Here is a 16,197-nt window from a genome sequence, read left to right as displayed (position 1 = left end):
GAAGAAAGGAATGGAAGGAAATATGTTACTTATGCACCACATTATTTTGTTGATTTTTCTAACCCTTATGAATATATTACCCTCGCACAAAACTAAGTTAAAAACTAAAGTCATTATAAAAGAAAAGATAAATTCAACTAATTCTGTATAATCATCTAAACACAGAAACAATGGAAGAAGCCAAAAGAAATAACTGGTTGATTTTACTACATAGAAATGTAAAGTCTTGAACACTGAAAACTTTGTAAAGAAGACTCAAAGCTAACTAAATTATCCCTATACACACACACACACACACACACACACACAGAGTAAACTAAACCATAAGCTATATAACTTGCAAAATATTTTTATTTTATATTTTAAATAATTCCTGATTTACAAAAAAAGTTGCAGTAATAATACAAAGAATTCTTGTGTAGTTATAATTCAAATTCCCCAAAATTAATATTTTGCCACATTTTATCATTCATTCTCTCAATAGATAGGTAAGCAAACAGAATTTTTTCTGAAATGTTTCAAAGTTGATATAACAATCCCCATTTCCCCAATCAGAAGATATTCTCTGACATAAACATACTACAATAATCAGAATCAGCAAGTAACTCTGATACAATTCTAGCATCTCATCTACACAGCTCATGCTCACTAATGACCTTCATCTAGTACAGAATCCAGTCAAGTATCACAGGTTACCTTCAACTATCTATATCTGCATCTGGAATCTAGAGAAATTCTTCAATCTCTTTTTCATACTTTTGAAGAAGGCAAGCTATTAATTTTGCAGAATGTTTTTCAATTGGGATTTGCCTGATATTTTATCATGGGTTAGACTCACATGATAAGTACTTTGGGTAGGACACCACAGTAGTGATATTCCACAGTAATGTGCCTCCCCAGTCTCAGAACCGATGATGTTTATTTGGGTAATCATTTGAGGAGCTGTCTTCTGGTTTTCTCTACTGTAGAGTTACATTTTTTCTTTTGCAATGAATAAGTATCTTGTGGAGGGATATATTTTGAAACTATATAAAATCTTGTTTCCCATCAAGAAAATGTTTAAGAACAGTGTTCAATTCGTCAAGAGTGCTTTCACAAGGAAAGTGTTACAATCTTTCTTAAAAATCAATTTAACACTATACATCAAAAGTCACTGTACCTTTTAGCACAGTAAATTTACTATAGCAAGTGAGTCTAACAGAATTGCAGAATTCTGTTCAAGAATGATTCCACAGTGAGGCACCAGGATGGATCCAACTCAGTTAAGCATCCAACTCTTGATTTCAGCTCAGGTCCTAGTCTCAGGGTTGTGGAATCCAGCCCTGCTCCAGCTCCATGCTCAGAGCAGAGTCTGCTGGAGATTCTCTCTCTCTCTCTCCTTCTCCTTCTGCCCCTCCCCTGGCTCTCTCTCTCTCTCTCACACACACACACACAAATATATAAACAAATATTTTAAAAATACTTCCACAGTGTTATTTATAGCAATAAAAAATTAGAAACAATCTCAACATCTAACAGAAAATTACTAATCAAGTTACAGTACATTCATAAGAGGAATTATCTTACAAGTTATTATAATACACTTTTTGAAGATGAGATAGTTAGAATTACTCCAGAAACAACAAGCCCTATGAACTTTCCTTCATCTCATTCTGCCCCTTCAATTTGGACTCCGTATCACTCTAAACCCAAGGATCAATACCAAGCTCAGCCTCTATTTCTCTTCTAGCTTCATCGTCCTGATCCACAGCTTCTTCATGGCCTTCTTCACTTCAGCATTTCTTAGGGAGTAAATGACAGGGTTGAGGAGTGGGGTGATCACTGTGTAGAACACAGCCACTGTCTTGTCTGCAGACAAGGTGGTAGAAGGCCTCAGATAGATGAAGATACATGGCCCAAAGAATAAGGTAACCACAGTGATATGGGACCCACAGGTGGAGAGGGCCTTGCTCCGCCCCTCAGAGCTTCGAGTCCTCAAATGGAGCAAAATGACCACGTAGGAGGCTAAGATGATCCCAAAGCTGATCACAGACAAGGTCCCCCCATTGGCAACAATCAGCACACCAATGAGGAAGGTGTCAGAGCAGGCAAGTTTGAGCACAGGAAGCAGGTCACAGAAATAGTGGTCAATCACATTGGGACCGCAGAAGGGCAAGTGGAAGATCAAAAGGATTTGGGCAAAGGAATGTACAAAGCCTCCCACCCATGCCATTCCCACCAGGACAGCGCATACCTGCCGGTTCATCATAACGGTGTAGTTGAGGGGCCTACAGATGGCCACATAGCGGTCATAGGCCATCACAGTGAGCAGGAGGATCTCAGTGCCACCGAAGAAGTGCATGAAAAAAAGCTGTGTCATGCAGCCCCACAAAGAAATTGCTTTCCTTTCAGCCAGCAAATCCGAGATGAGTTTGGGTGCTGTTGTAGAGGAGTAGCAGATCTCCACAAAGGATAGATAGCTGAGGAAGAAGTACATGGGGGAACCAAGCCTTCTGCTGGTCATGACAATGAGCACAATGAGGAGATTCCCCAGCACAACTGCTGTGTACAAAAACAGAAACAGCACAAAGAAAACTTTCTGTACATCCTGATTGGAAGAAAGTCCCAGAAAAACGAATTCGGTCACATTGTGTGTGTTACCCATGAAGGCGCCTCAGGTGGCAGTAATTTGGGTGGGGCGATCTGAAATGATACAAAAGATTTATTCATCAAGTGCATGAATTATATAATAATCCCTCTCAAACTTGAAAAGCTTGTGAGCTGGATATTGAAAGATGAGTAGAAGTTAGTTTGTTTGGTGTAGAAAAGGGGAAGATCATTCCAAAAATGAAGAAGAGCATACTAGCCCATGAAAATCCACTCACGTGTGGCTGGAGTGAAGGGCAGAAGAGCAAAGATGAAACTAGAAACATAGTCTAGTACCAGTTCCAGAAGGACTGTTACGCATTTGGGGGTTTATCCTGCAGACAATGGGGACTCACCAGGAATGCTAGTTAACTGGAAAGCAAAATCATTTTGTATGTAAAGATTGGACTGGTGGGAGTAGACCCATGGAGGGGGCACCTATTAGGAGAAAAATGCCCCCTCAGATGATGGTGGCAGCAAGGATAGTGTTGCTGTCTCCATGTTAGAGGTCTCCCTATGACGTCTGAATGCTTTTAGCTATCTTTTGCCTTCAGCTTCTCTCCCTCCCACTTCCTTTTGTTCCCTGTCCATCCTTGGTTTGCAGAACATGATTCTTACCTCTCCATTTACTCTTCAGACTCTTCAGAAAAGAGGTCCCTTGACACTCAGCATTCGTTCTTATTTTTGCTTCTCCTAATTCCCTCCTTCTACGCTTGGTCACTTGGTGATTTCATCCCATTCCAAGGGTCCGGTTCAATCCATACACAATTCTTTTCTTCACTGATATCTCCTATCATATGCCCCCCAGTGGCAAGAGAAGCACAAACACCCTCTGTCCCAACTGTCCACTTATGCTCTGACACAACCTTCTCCACATCCAGCCTTCCAACACCTTGGGTCATCACCAAGACTGTGCACTGACTGGTTTGCACACTGTCCTCATCCATTCTGGACCAAGGTGACTGAGGTCTGTGTGTATCAATACAGCTCCTCCTACAGTGAGGTTCATGACATTCATTCATGCCACAAAGCTTTCTTGCTCTAGCATCTGGGGCAGGCTCAGCTGATGAAGGACCACTATGAGCCAGAAGGGAATCATAGATAGAGTTTATGCCTTCAGAGACAAAGATGGCAGCAGAGACTAGAGAGAGACCAAACTCTCAGCTCAGCTGGGGAATTTTACCAACAGGCCATTCATCAGAGGAAGTACTGCTAGGAGTCCAGACTCCTGGGTTTACATTAGGTTTCTTCAGGTGATTATGTGATATCTAAAAAGTTCTTTAACCTCTCAGAGATTCAATGTCCAAACTGTAGCTTGGAGATACTCCTGCCTTACAGGTAGATCCCACTCCCAGCCCATCCCAGAACTTAAGTTCCCATCCTCTATACTGCCTTGAATTCTTCTCAGATAGGAAATCTATCTTCTAAATCCATAAGCCCTTATAGTCAGCGGCCCTCTTCTCACAGAACATTTTCAAACCATAGCACTTTTCACACTAAACTATAATTGTTTTGTGACCATCTGCCCACTAAATTGTGAATTTCCTGGAGGCAGAGATTATAGCTTGCTCATCACTCCATCCCCAGTGCTAACTGAAGCATTGCCAAGAAATAGCATTCAGTGTATGTAAATAGAATCAATGGGAGGGGATTGCCTGGCTGGCTCAGTCAGCAGAGCATGCAACTCTTAATCTTGGGGTTATGAGTTCTAGCCTCATGTTGGGGATAGAAATTACTAAAAAAGAAACAAAACAGAATTAACAATGAGTATTGAGGGTTTAGACTTTTTAACACAGAATTTGGTACACTGTAGGTAGTCAGTAGATATTGAAAAAACAAAGATCCTCCAGAACTATAGCTTCTCCATCTCTGAATCCGAGCACCTAACACTGTCTCAGGTAAAGACCAGACCTATGTGAGAGCACTTTGTAAAATGCCTTGTGTTTCATGGCAACATTCCCCTTGCTTTCAAAGTGGAATTGACTCTTAACTATAGGAAACAAACTGGAGGGAGGTGGGTGGGGGAATGAGGTAATTGGGTGATGGGCATTAAGGAGGACATGGAATGTGATGAGCCCTGGGTGTTATACACAACTGACAAATTATTTGAACTATACATCTGAAACTCATGAGGTAATATATGTTGGATAATTGAATTTAAATAAAAAACCATTTTTAGGGGCACCTGGGTGGCTCAGCATCTGCCTTTAGCTCAGATCATGATCCCAGGGTCTTGGGATTGAGCCCTGCATTGGGTTCACTGCTCAGTGGGGAACCTACTTTTCCCTCTCCCTCTGCCTGCCACTCTCCATACTTATGCTCTGTGTGTGTGTGTGTGTGTGTGTGTGTGTCAAATAAATAAATAAAATCTTTTTTAAAAAATTTTAGTGAGATTATAATCATGACATGCAAAGAAGCACATGCTTGCAAAACAAAACTCACCCTAGTGTTTCTGTGGCTCTGCTATTCTCACCACAGTTCCTTCTTTTGTATTCTCACCACAGTTCCTTCTTTTGTATTTAAGTAACACCTAAGTAGTCAGCTCTTGCAGGTTCCTCAGTTAGCCAATTAGAAAATATGAAGACTCTGCTACCAAACAGAGCCTATATCTTACAGGGGTTTCCAGATGGAGGATCTGTTCATCCTGGAGCCTAGGACTCGAAAATGCTGAGACTAGGCCATTGAGCCTCAATTACCAGCTGATTTAAAACAAGAGTAAAGTAGACTTGCCTCCAAGGTATTCCTGAATTCTGGCAGTTCAGCCTTGAGTTCACACTGCTTGAGAGATACCAAGGGGGAGGTCATCATGATCAAGTGAGAGAAGATTGCTCCCCAAGAGCCATCCATATACTTTACCCTTCCTAATTAGGCAGACAACCTCATGGGAAGGAGGAGCTGGATAATAAAATCTTATTTTTATTATCCAGGTCCTCCTGTAACTTATGTTACCTACAAGGAAATGAAGAAAAAAATTCATCTAATGTTCACAGGGTACTTACTCTGAATGGGGCTCTAATAAGAAATAATTACGTGAACGCTCCAAAATTTGAAGAGAACATGTATTTATTCTCTAACAGGTCATCATGAAGTTGAGTTTCTGTGAAAGTCTATCAGCCAAAATATATTCTATATTGAAATGCTCAGTTTAAAAATCTAAGGGAGATAAATTTCTTAATGTGGGTCTATGAATATTTATTATAAGAAACACATCTGTTAAAAATGTTTGTGGTATAAGACTATTTGTTCACCTAAATTACATTTGTTATATAAGAGGTTGGTTTTATTTCCTCACCTGGTAAAGATTAGCCCACTGGTTATGGGTTAATCCTTCCCCTCTCCCGTTCTAATGAAACTCTACCATTATAAAGGATGTACAGGTTCATTCAGAATTAGTATTATATCTATCAATGACTCAACTGGTTTATGTTTTTTTTAAAATGGGAATGTCAAAGAATGTTTATAGCAGCTTTTATTCATAACAACCAAAAACTGAAATCAAACCAAATGTCCACCAACAGAAGAATACATTTCCTTCTGTTGTGGTACATGTATAAATGGACTACTATTCACCAAACAAAAAGAACAAACTATTGTAACCCACAACACAGTGAATATTTAAAAACATTATGTTGAGTGAAAGAAGTCAGACAGAATAGAGTACATGTTTTATGATTCCATTTTATGAGTTTATGAAGGGGCTAAATTCCATGATGATAGAAATTAGATCAGTAGTTGCTTATGGGGAGTGAAGATTGCCTGAAAGAGATCATGAGAGAAGATTCTGGGGTACGGGAAATATTCTACATATTGGTTGGGACTTAGGTTATACAGTTATATAAATTTGTCAAAACTCATTGAGTTGTACACTTAAGAGCTGAGCATTTCAGTGAATATAAGTTATGTCTCAATTTAAAGAAGAAAACAGCTGGGATGAGGAACCACAAAGGAGGGAAAATCTGATCCTGGTGTCAGAATACTTGAATTTGTGCTCAAGCTTTATGCCTGATTTATTCAGGAGCAGCGATGGCTGGTGTTTCCCAACATTTGTTTTCTCCTTCTTCCTTCTATAGTTTTAAGAACTCTGAGTTTTTATCTGGGAACATACCCACCTAGAATAAAAATTACATTACCCAGCCTCCAAGCAACTTTAAGAAAGGGAACATGTGCTTATATTGCCCCTTTCTCTTTCCTGATGTCAGGAATGCTGCCATTATGCCTTCCTCTGCAGCACCATCTTGGACATAAGATAGATGGCAATGAAAGCTATAACGGATGGAGAAACAAGAGAGAACATTTCCATCCTGAACTATCTACTTCTTGACTTCTATCTTGTTTTAGATTCCATCCCCTGTAGACAAATCCTAATCTAAATGATGTTTCAAACTCCAAATTGCACATTGGGAATGACTCAGATTTCATGGACCTCACAGGATTGCTATGAGACTCCAATGAAATTGAAATAATCGATGTGAAAGGGCTATGAAATATACATAAGATGTTATACAAATACAACAATCACTCTACTCATAACCCTAAATATAGCTTCAGGGCATTTTCATGCATTTGAAAAGTTGTTATATTTTCATTGCAAGGTAATAGATTAACATCACTTCTATAATGCAACTAAAAGTAATTCATAAGAAAGAGCTCTTCTAGCTCCCAATTAGCTCACATCTAGCTCAAGCCTTTCCCAAAGGATAAAGATAGATAATGTTGTCCCATTTTAATATCTTTTATCAATTCAGTAGTTACTGAGTGCTTAGCCTCTGACACTCATCACACTAGGTACTAAAGCAGAGTACTTCTCCTTGAATCTTTCCACCAAATAGAAGTTTGCCAATAACTGAATTACCAACAGTAAATTCAGAGAATTAACCAATTCAAAGATTTAGTTAGGTATTAGGCAAGTGACCGATTCACTGAACTACTAATTTATCAAAGACAACTTCCATTTCTGATCTATTCTACTGCTTTTACTATTCAATAAGAAGCCTTAGAAAATCTAAGTTGTAAAACACACAGAAAATCAACATTCGGTGAATCTAGATCTACAAATCCATAAAGCATGAGAGAGAAATTGAGATATACCAAACTGGCAAAAAGATTCAGACCCTATTTCCAAACTGTTCATCTCAAGTAAAACCTTCAAGACAGCAGGGAAGGATATGTCAATGCCCATGTTCAACAAAATAAAGAATGTGAAGTAAGCATGACTTTTCTGCTCTTCTTTGATATATGTATTTGCCATTCACCTCTAATGAGTTTGTGCTGAGACCAAATAACCACAAGTCCTCAATAGTGTGCAACAATAAGTATTTATTCTCACATTAGTGCAGTGTGTCTGCAGGTTAGCTGGGGCAGCTCTGCCTCTGGCTGCAATTGGGTGAGTCAGGTGAAGTTCTTCTGCTCCATGAGTGGCACTCTGCAGCCCAGGCTGTGGAGCAGCTCTTCCCCAGCATCTCGTAATGGTGACAAGGACACAAGAGGCAAACAATACATGAGGTCCCTTAAGATTTAGGCTCTGACACACTGTCATTTCCATAACATTCTATTAGCCAGAACAAGTCATATGGCTGAGGCCAAAGTCAAGGGATAGAGAAGTATATTCCATGTGTAGTGGAAAGAACTTCAAAGTCACATTGAGAAGGGCCTAGACCGAAGGAGTAAACCACTGGGGGTGGATAATTCAACCTGAAACAGGAAGGCTTGGCTAACACACGGGAAAACATGCCCAGACACAATTCCCCATCTGCTCCCTCTACCTACGTCCCTTTCTCAAGAAGGTAAATCTAAAAATGAAGTGATACAGCAAAGTCAGTTGACTAGACTAAAAATTCAATTGGAAGAGAGAAACCAACATACATAAAATGCTTGATATTTATGATATCCAAAAAGCTGAAATTCAAAACGTACAAAAATTCTCCCCAAAGATATTGCTCATTGCAGGCTTCAGCATAAGTGCAATGAATTTTACAAAGGCCTAATAGAAATATGTTTCTGAAAAATCAAAACTTCGGTGATAGCAAATTACTGCTTGGGGAATTAGAAAATTGCTAATTAGCAAATTTACTAAAAATTGGCAAATCTGCTGCTTGGTGACTTTATTTGCAGTGAATTGGCCCAGAACTCTGGGTGCAGGGATGTATATATGTAAATAAGACCTTCTCCCCACTTTCGGAAATTGCAGGATGGTTTGGTTTCTATTCACAACCCTCAAGCACTCATATCGCAGGACCTCATTCCCTTATTCTCTAGAGGAAAATGAGCAGATGCACTTATGGGAAAACTGGGACATTATGGAAAAGGTTTATTGCACTTGGGCCAAGTGTCCATGCCAAGGAAACCAGATTACAGAGAGTGATCAGTCACCTGCCTGAGGTTGAGCTGGATTTCAGTCACTCTGGCACCAATTCAAATCCTTGCCACTATGTCCAGGTGCACCACCTTCCAAGATATCCCATCTACCAACACTCCCCGTGGCAGACATTTCTTCCTAATGACAAGCCTGACCTCGCTTAAGCAGCCCAGGAGAACTGTAGTGACTAATCTAAACTGACAACATAATCCCATTTCTCTTTACCACTATTCACTATCCTGGCCTCCTTTGCAGCTACACATGGACATGCAGTAAGAAATAAGAAAATTTTCTGTTCTGGTCAATAAGGAAAAAATAAGAATTGTTCTGAGAAGTCTCTAGGAAATATTTCCTAAATAAAAAAGAGTTCCTCCTTCCCCTCACGTGAGCATATAATACCTAGACATGCTGTAGCCATCATGCAGCCATGAGGGGGAGCCAAGAGAACTGAAGATGCACAAGGGGCACCTGGGTAGCTCAGTGGTTGAGCATCTGCTTTTAGCTCAGGTCCTGATCCTGGGGTCCTGGGATCAAGTCCTGCATCAAGCTCCCCGCGGGGTGCCTGCTTCTGCCTGTGTCTTTGCCTCTCTGTGTCTCTCATGAATAAATAAATAAATAAAATCTTAAAAAAAAAAAAAGAACTGAAGATGCACAAACGAGGTGCTCTGGTATCACAGAATTAAAACTACCCTAGAACCAACCACTGGTCTCCAAACTTTTTGTTGAGTCAACAATAAATGTCATCTGACTTAAGCCAGAGGTTCTGAAAACAGTGACATAGTAAATATTTTAGGCTTTGTAGACTGTACAGTCTCCGTCAACCATGCTATACCACAAAAGCTATCATAGAGAAAAGTAAAGTAATTAGCATGACTGTAGTCCAATAACCTATTTATGGACACTAAAATTTTACATTCACATAACTTTCATGTATCAACAAATATTATTCTACTTTGATTTTTTAAGTATAAAAATCATGTTAGTTTGTAGGTCATATAAAAATAGGCAATGAGCTAGATATGGTTTAAGCAATACCTCAGTGCCCAGATAGCAACTGTCTAGAAAGAAAAAGGTCTTCTAAAATCATCCAAACTAATGGTTAATAATAGTTCCATTGTGTTTCACATCCAAGAGATATTTCCATTCTAATAATATCCAATGCCTATGAAATAAAGATCCTACTGTGGAATTTCAGGCATTAGAATCAAGTTCATAGGATAGGGGTACCAAATGAAGTATTAAAGCCTTCCCGGGACTCCCATAAGACCACACAACATTGGAAGAAAAGGACAAAGCAAACACAAACTTCCGTATCCATATGCCACAGACTTTCTACACAGCATGGCACACTAACACCAAGAGGCAAAGTGGATAAACCCAAGGTTGCACAGGTAGAAGGTGATAGGGCAGGAATTCCAATCTAGGTGGTCCTTCCCTGAAGGCTGTGCATTTTGCACTCTGGGAAACTGAAGAAGAGAAGATGCAGCTCTTCTCCAAAACATTCTCCAAAATACAGACATCAATGAATCCATGCAGCTATAATTAGTACAATGGAATACAGGGGCTCATCTAAATACAAAAGCAAAATACAAACAAGTTATGTTGTCCTCAATTCCTCACAGTTGATTAAAATCAGAATGCTTATTTGGCCACCCTATACATGATAATTTCTTGTATGTTTTCATTTTTATCCCATCCCAGAGTTCACTTTCTTCCCCCACAGCTTCCTCATGGCATTTTTCACCTCTGCATTTCTGAGTGTGTAGATGATGGGGTTCAGCATGGGAGTGACAACCGTGTAGAACACGGCCACCAGTTTGTCCTCAGTGAAGGTGGACGGAGGTCGCATGTAGAGAAAGATGGCAGGTCCAAAGAACAAAAGGACCACCATGATATGAGAGGCACAGGTGGAGAGGGCTTTGCGCCTCCCCTCTGCAGAATGGTTCCTCAAGTTGAACAGGATGACAATATAGGAGGACACTAGGAGGAGGAAGGAAAAGATAGAAACCCACTGTTGGCCAACACAATAACCCCCTCCACAGAAGTGTCAGTGCAGGCAAGCTTGAATAAGGGATGGAGGTCACAGAAGTAGTGGTCAATCACATTGGGACCACAGAAAGACAACTGGAGTGTAATAATAATCTGAACCATGGAGTGAAAAAAGCCACCAATCCAGGAACCAGCCACCAGAAGGCGACACACAGACCGGCTCATGATGGTTGTGTAGTGAAGGGGTTTGCAGATGGCCACATAGCGGTCATAGGCCATTACCGTAAGCAGGAAGATCTCAGTGACTCCAAAGAAGTGGAAGAAGAATATCTGAGCTACACAGCCCTCCAGGGAAATGGTTTTAATCTTGGCAAGTAAGTCTGTGATGAATTTAGGGACAACAGTAGAAGAGTACGTGATCTCCACCAGGGACAGGTAGCTGAGGAAAAAGTACATGGGGGAATGCAAACTCTTACTGACATTGACTGTCAGGACAATGAGGCCATTTCCCACCACCGTGGCCAGGTACACGAGAAGAAATATCACAAAACACACTCTCTGCACCTCTGGATCCTGGAAAAGACCAATGATAATTAACTCAGTCACGTTATTTGTATTCGCCATGGGATCCAATCAGGTGTTCTGGACACAGGTCATGAGAGATCTGCAATAAAACAAACATTGTTGTAACCAATTCACCTCATTTATAACAAATTAGACAATGTAACCTGCATTATGATATATTAATCACCAATTCATTAATTTAGCCCGTATGTACTTATTCAGCATTAACTATTAGCAATCTAACAATTTGTATATTAGAAAATTAAGGCTCAGGGAGATGATTATTTACCCAGGATCACGCAGAAAGTGATGAATTCTGGGCCTCAGAACCAGGCTTTCTAACTTCAGCAAGGATTCTTTCGAATTTACCAGATGATTTGAATTTGAGGAGCCATTCAGGTTCATAGCCTACTCTTTTACCCTCTTCATTGCATTTCTCTTCTATTGGGGAATCCTCATGACATACTTGTGCTCCTAAATTCCTCATTTCCTTCTTCTCTGCCTTGGGAGACATCTTCTCACTGATAATATTTCCCTTTCCAAAAGGTCCTGAGCATAGTTCTGTTCACTCAGTTATACCAGTCTTCAACTCAGGTCAGATTCTCCACCATTTCACAGGCATCAATAACCATGTTCGAACGACAGGTGTTCTAATCCTCTGGAGAGAATTCAGCTTACTAGTTTGTCTCCATTTCACTACTACTTTCCTATCTTTTGCCCCACTAACCAAACTGAAAGATCCTTAACTCAGAGAGCTCATCCTCCTAGAGCATCATTATGGCTGGCCAGCCTGGCACTCTGGTTCCAGGTTGGTAGTCAGCAGCCAAGTAGATCATAACAAAAGTTATCCCCTGAACAGATCATTACTGAGCACTTCTTAGTCTATATCTATACACCCTTCTTCCCTTAAGACTATCCATAAGGGTGCACAGACTATCCACAAGACACAACATTCATGCTAACAATCTCCTAGGACACAAAACAATATTTTCTAGATTAAAGTGCCATCTTCAGAATTTTTTTACCACATTTGAGCCATGAGAAATAAGGAAGAAATAATATGAACATCTTGACTCCACTATAAAATTTATCTTCATTGCATTTCCCTTTATCTTTGAAATTTTCAAGAAATGCTCTTTTATGAAAGTAAAAATATATCTGAACAGCAAGAAACAGTCAACAGAAAAAACAAAGGTCATAGACAGATGGAAAGAAAGCAGTGTGTGTCAGAAATCATCAGTAAGGATACGTGCTGAAGTGTGAAATTTCCTAAGAGAGAAGATACAGGAGTTCTCCTCAAAAAAAAAAGAAAAAAAGTAACTATATGAGATGAATATGTTAATTAGCTTAACTCTAGTAATCATTTCATTATGTTTATTGGAACATCAAATTGTAAATATTAAATAGGTCTGATTTTTATCAAAGAAAAAATGTTTAACATTAAATTGAGTCATTGACCTGAAAAACATTGGAAAACTAGTATTTAAGAGCAATATTAGAAAAAAAGACCATGGTATTTCAGAGATGCAGAGTATCCTTGATCTTTGACTTTCTTTTTTTTTTTTTTTTACTTAAATTCAATTTGCCAAAGATGTAGTTTTCAACAATTCATCAGTTGCATATAGCACCCAGTGCTCATTATATCATGTGCCCTCCTTAATGCCCGTCATCCAGTTAACCTACCCACCACCACCCCTTCAGCAACCCTGTTTGTTTCCCAGAATTAAGAGTCTCTCATGGTTTGTCTTCCTCTCTGATTTTTTTCCCATTCAGTTTCCCCTTCCCTTATGGTCCATTGTACCATCTCTTATATTCCACATATCAATGAAACCCATGGGATTGTCTTTCTCCAATTGACTTATTTCACTTAGATTCTTGACTTTCAATCTCTGATTCAGTCCCTTCTATACTTGGATACCACAGAACGTCCTTTATTCCTCAAATAAATTCTCCTCTTTGCTTAAACTAGTTTGATGGTTTTCTGTTTCTTGGAAACAAAACCTCCTAAGATTTGAACCTAGGAAAAAATAAATAAAATCGAAAACCATAGCAATAGTAAGAAAGTTCAAAATACAATTACTAGTTAGAAAACACAACTGAAAAATATTTCCTTCACAATAGCCGTGTAATTATGCAGAGAAAACCATAAAACTACTAAGGGAACACCAAAAAATTCATATATAAAAGAAAAACTGTATCCACCAAAAGTAATTTTTATAAACTCATGTTTAAACAATAAAAATCCACATAAAGATCTTGACTCTCTCTAAATTTATCTACAAACTTATGCAACTTCAATCAAATCCAAAAGAATTTTTCTTTGCAATTTATATAATTATATAATTATTATAAAGGTCGTCTGTATGGGGAAAAAGGGTAGGGAGAGATCAGCTATGCACCAAAACAAAAAGAAACTGCCCCTCCAAGAGCTAGGTTCCAGGAATAGAAGCACAGCAAAGAAATTACACTGGTACCCATTCTAAGCACAAGCAGTATTGTGTAAGTTCATCAGTGCAAGGCTCTGGCCAATAGGAGCAATGCTGTGGGCACCAAGCACCCAGAATCATTAGGAATATCTAACACCACCTCAGCACATCTTGGAACATCAAGTGAATGAATGACTAGAAGACAAGATTGTGAAGACTCCTAGAGAATCACCTTTCACCACATCCTCACTTGTGAGCCCAAGGAAAGCATTTGGACAGAGGTTAGGGTTGCAGCTGATGAGACTAAGCTATGGGGGGAAAGGAGACCTAGAGGGAATTGTGACTTGGAAGATACTCTGATGACATCCTCACTCTCCAAGCTGCCCAGCTGTATCACATTTGATCCATGCTTCCACCTGATGTCTGCACCAGTCAGCACCACACCCCATGAATTTCTCATTAAACCATCCCCCACCAACCCCCTGCCATTTCTCTCCATTCTTCTTGCCACCCCTTCTCACATGCTGTCAGCAAATGCCCAAACTACCAATGCCTCTTGTCTCCAGGTGCTCACTCCCATCCATCCCACACACAGAAGCCAGAAAATTGTGTCCTAGACCCTTCTTTCCTCAGATCTTCCCCTGAGTAGGAATAGCCAGGGGAAACCTGAATTCCTCAGACTCACTTCTAAAGAATTCCACAGACTGACCCACCTCAGCAGTCACCCTCTTACCCACTAAACTTCAAATCATCTCTGTTCATGTCCTCTCCCCATCCCAGAGCCCACCCTGCTCATTCCCACATGGAGCCTCCCTTTGCCAGAAATGCCCTCTCCTTATTCTTCCAACCCTATCCACCTTACAACCCAGTTCCAGTCTTGTGTGTTCAGCAAAGCTTGCCTTTCATACTCCAATTCATCTGAATCTTCTCCTTCCTGAGCATTGGAAAATACGTTGGTTATTTTCCTTAAATGTCTATCAAATCATACCACTATCCTAAAAATCTACCAACACCTCCCCAATGCCCATAGCATAAATTCCAATATTCTTGGCATGGACTCCAGGTCCTTCTTGAACTGACCATTACTTACCTTTGTACCCTTATTGTCATTTCCAAATGACTGTTTACAGCTATTCCCAAACCAAAGATGTCCTTTCTCCCTTCTATGTGTTTAGTGTTCCTTCTTTCTAATTGCAAGAAGAACGTATCCCTTGCTCTGTGTTCTTACAGTAACTTGTCATACTTCTTTTTTTAGCAATTTATAGATTCATTATAGTTGTAGCTCTGGAACTATATCTTCTACTAAGAAATATATTATCCTAGCATTCAAAATTATCTCTTAATATATTTCTTAAATCTGTATTATTAGTTACATTTTGGTTAATAATAATGGCTGGTATTCCAACAGTACCAAGTGCCACATATTTTATAAGACCTCCATATACATTAATTTATGCAATTTTTAAAGAAACCTGTGATATAGATTTTATTATTGTCACCTTTTGACATAGGAGGAAAAAGAAGCACAGTTATCAAGTGAATGAACTGTCCTAAAGTCACACAGCAGTGGAGTCAGGATTTCAATCCAAGCAATCTAACTCAGATCCTGTGCTTTTTAACCACTGACTTGTACACTCTTTAAATACATAACACATAAGTGATAGTTAAAAATTAAATATGTCAATCTGTTAGAAGTCCAAGGTATATTTATTCGCTGACAAATACTTCTTTTTAATTGAGATATAGCTGACATACAGTATTAGTTTCAGGTGTCTAACACAGAGATTTACCATTTGTGTATATTACAAAGGGATTACCATGATAAATCTAGCTACCACTGTCACCATACATATACTATTAACTATATTCCCCGTGCTGTACACTGCATACCCATATCTTTTTATTTTATAACTAGAAGTTTGTACCTTTTACTCTCCTTAACTTATTTTCACCAAGTCCTCCAACTCTTTCCCTTCTGGCAACCACCAGATCATTCTCATATCTGTGAGTCTGATGACAAACAAATATTTGTTATAAATGCAAGAACTCCATATTTTTATGATCCACTAGGGAAATTAAGGAAAGTATCCTAGAACCAATCTGAGAGGTCACTCAGAGATAAGAAAGGAATCTTCTAGGAGGATCCAGTTTTTCCAGCCTTAAACCTTAAGATAAGGAGTAACTGATAGCCTTCTTCTATGAAAACCACTTGTTCCTTTCCTATTTTCTGTCTTTTCT

General features: G+C 39.3%; 1 protein-coding gene and 1 pseudogene across 1 annotated transcript; both read right to left on the bottom strand.

The window, feature by feature from the left end:
- Window positions 1–1,714: 1,714 nt before the first annotated feature.
- LOC140613314 (olfactory receptor 4X2-like) lies at window positions 1,715–2,644 on the bottom strand. The gene has a single exon (XM_072791851.1). It carries the CDS (start codon window positions 2,642–2,644, stop codon window positions 1,715–1,717), a length of 930 nt encoding a protein of 309 aa, XP_072647952.1.
- Window positions 2,645–10,667: 8,023 nt separating this feature from the next.
- Window positions 10,668–11,593, bottom strand: LOC140613598 (olfactory receptor 4B1-like; annotated as a pseudogene).
- Between the last annotated feature and the right edge of the window lie 4,604 nt (window positions 11,594–16,197).

The sequence above is a fragment of the Canis lupus genome, chromosome 21, assembly GCF_048164855.1.
Source record: "Canis lupus baileyi chromosome 21, mCanLup2.hap1, whole genome shotgun sequence".
NCBI classification, from domain to species: Eukaryota; Metazoa; Chordata; class Mammalia; order Carnivora; family Canidae; genus Canis; species Canis lupus.
This window is presented reverse-complemented; position numbering and strand designations above follow the sequence as displayed.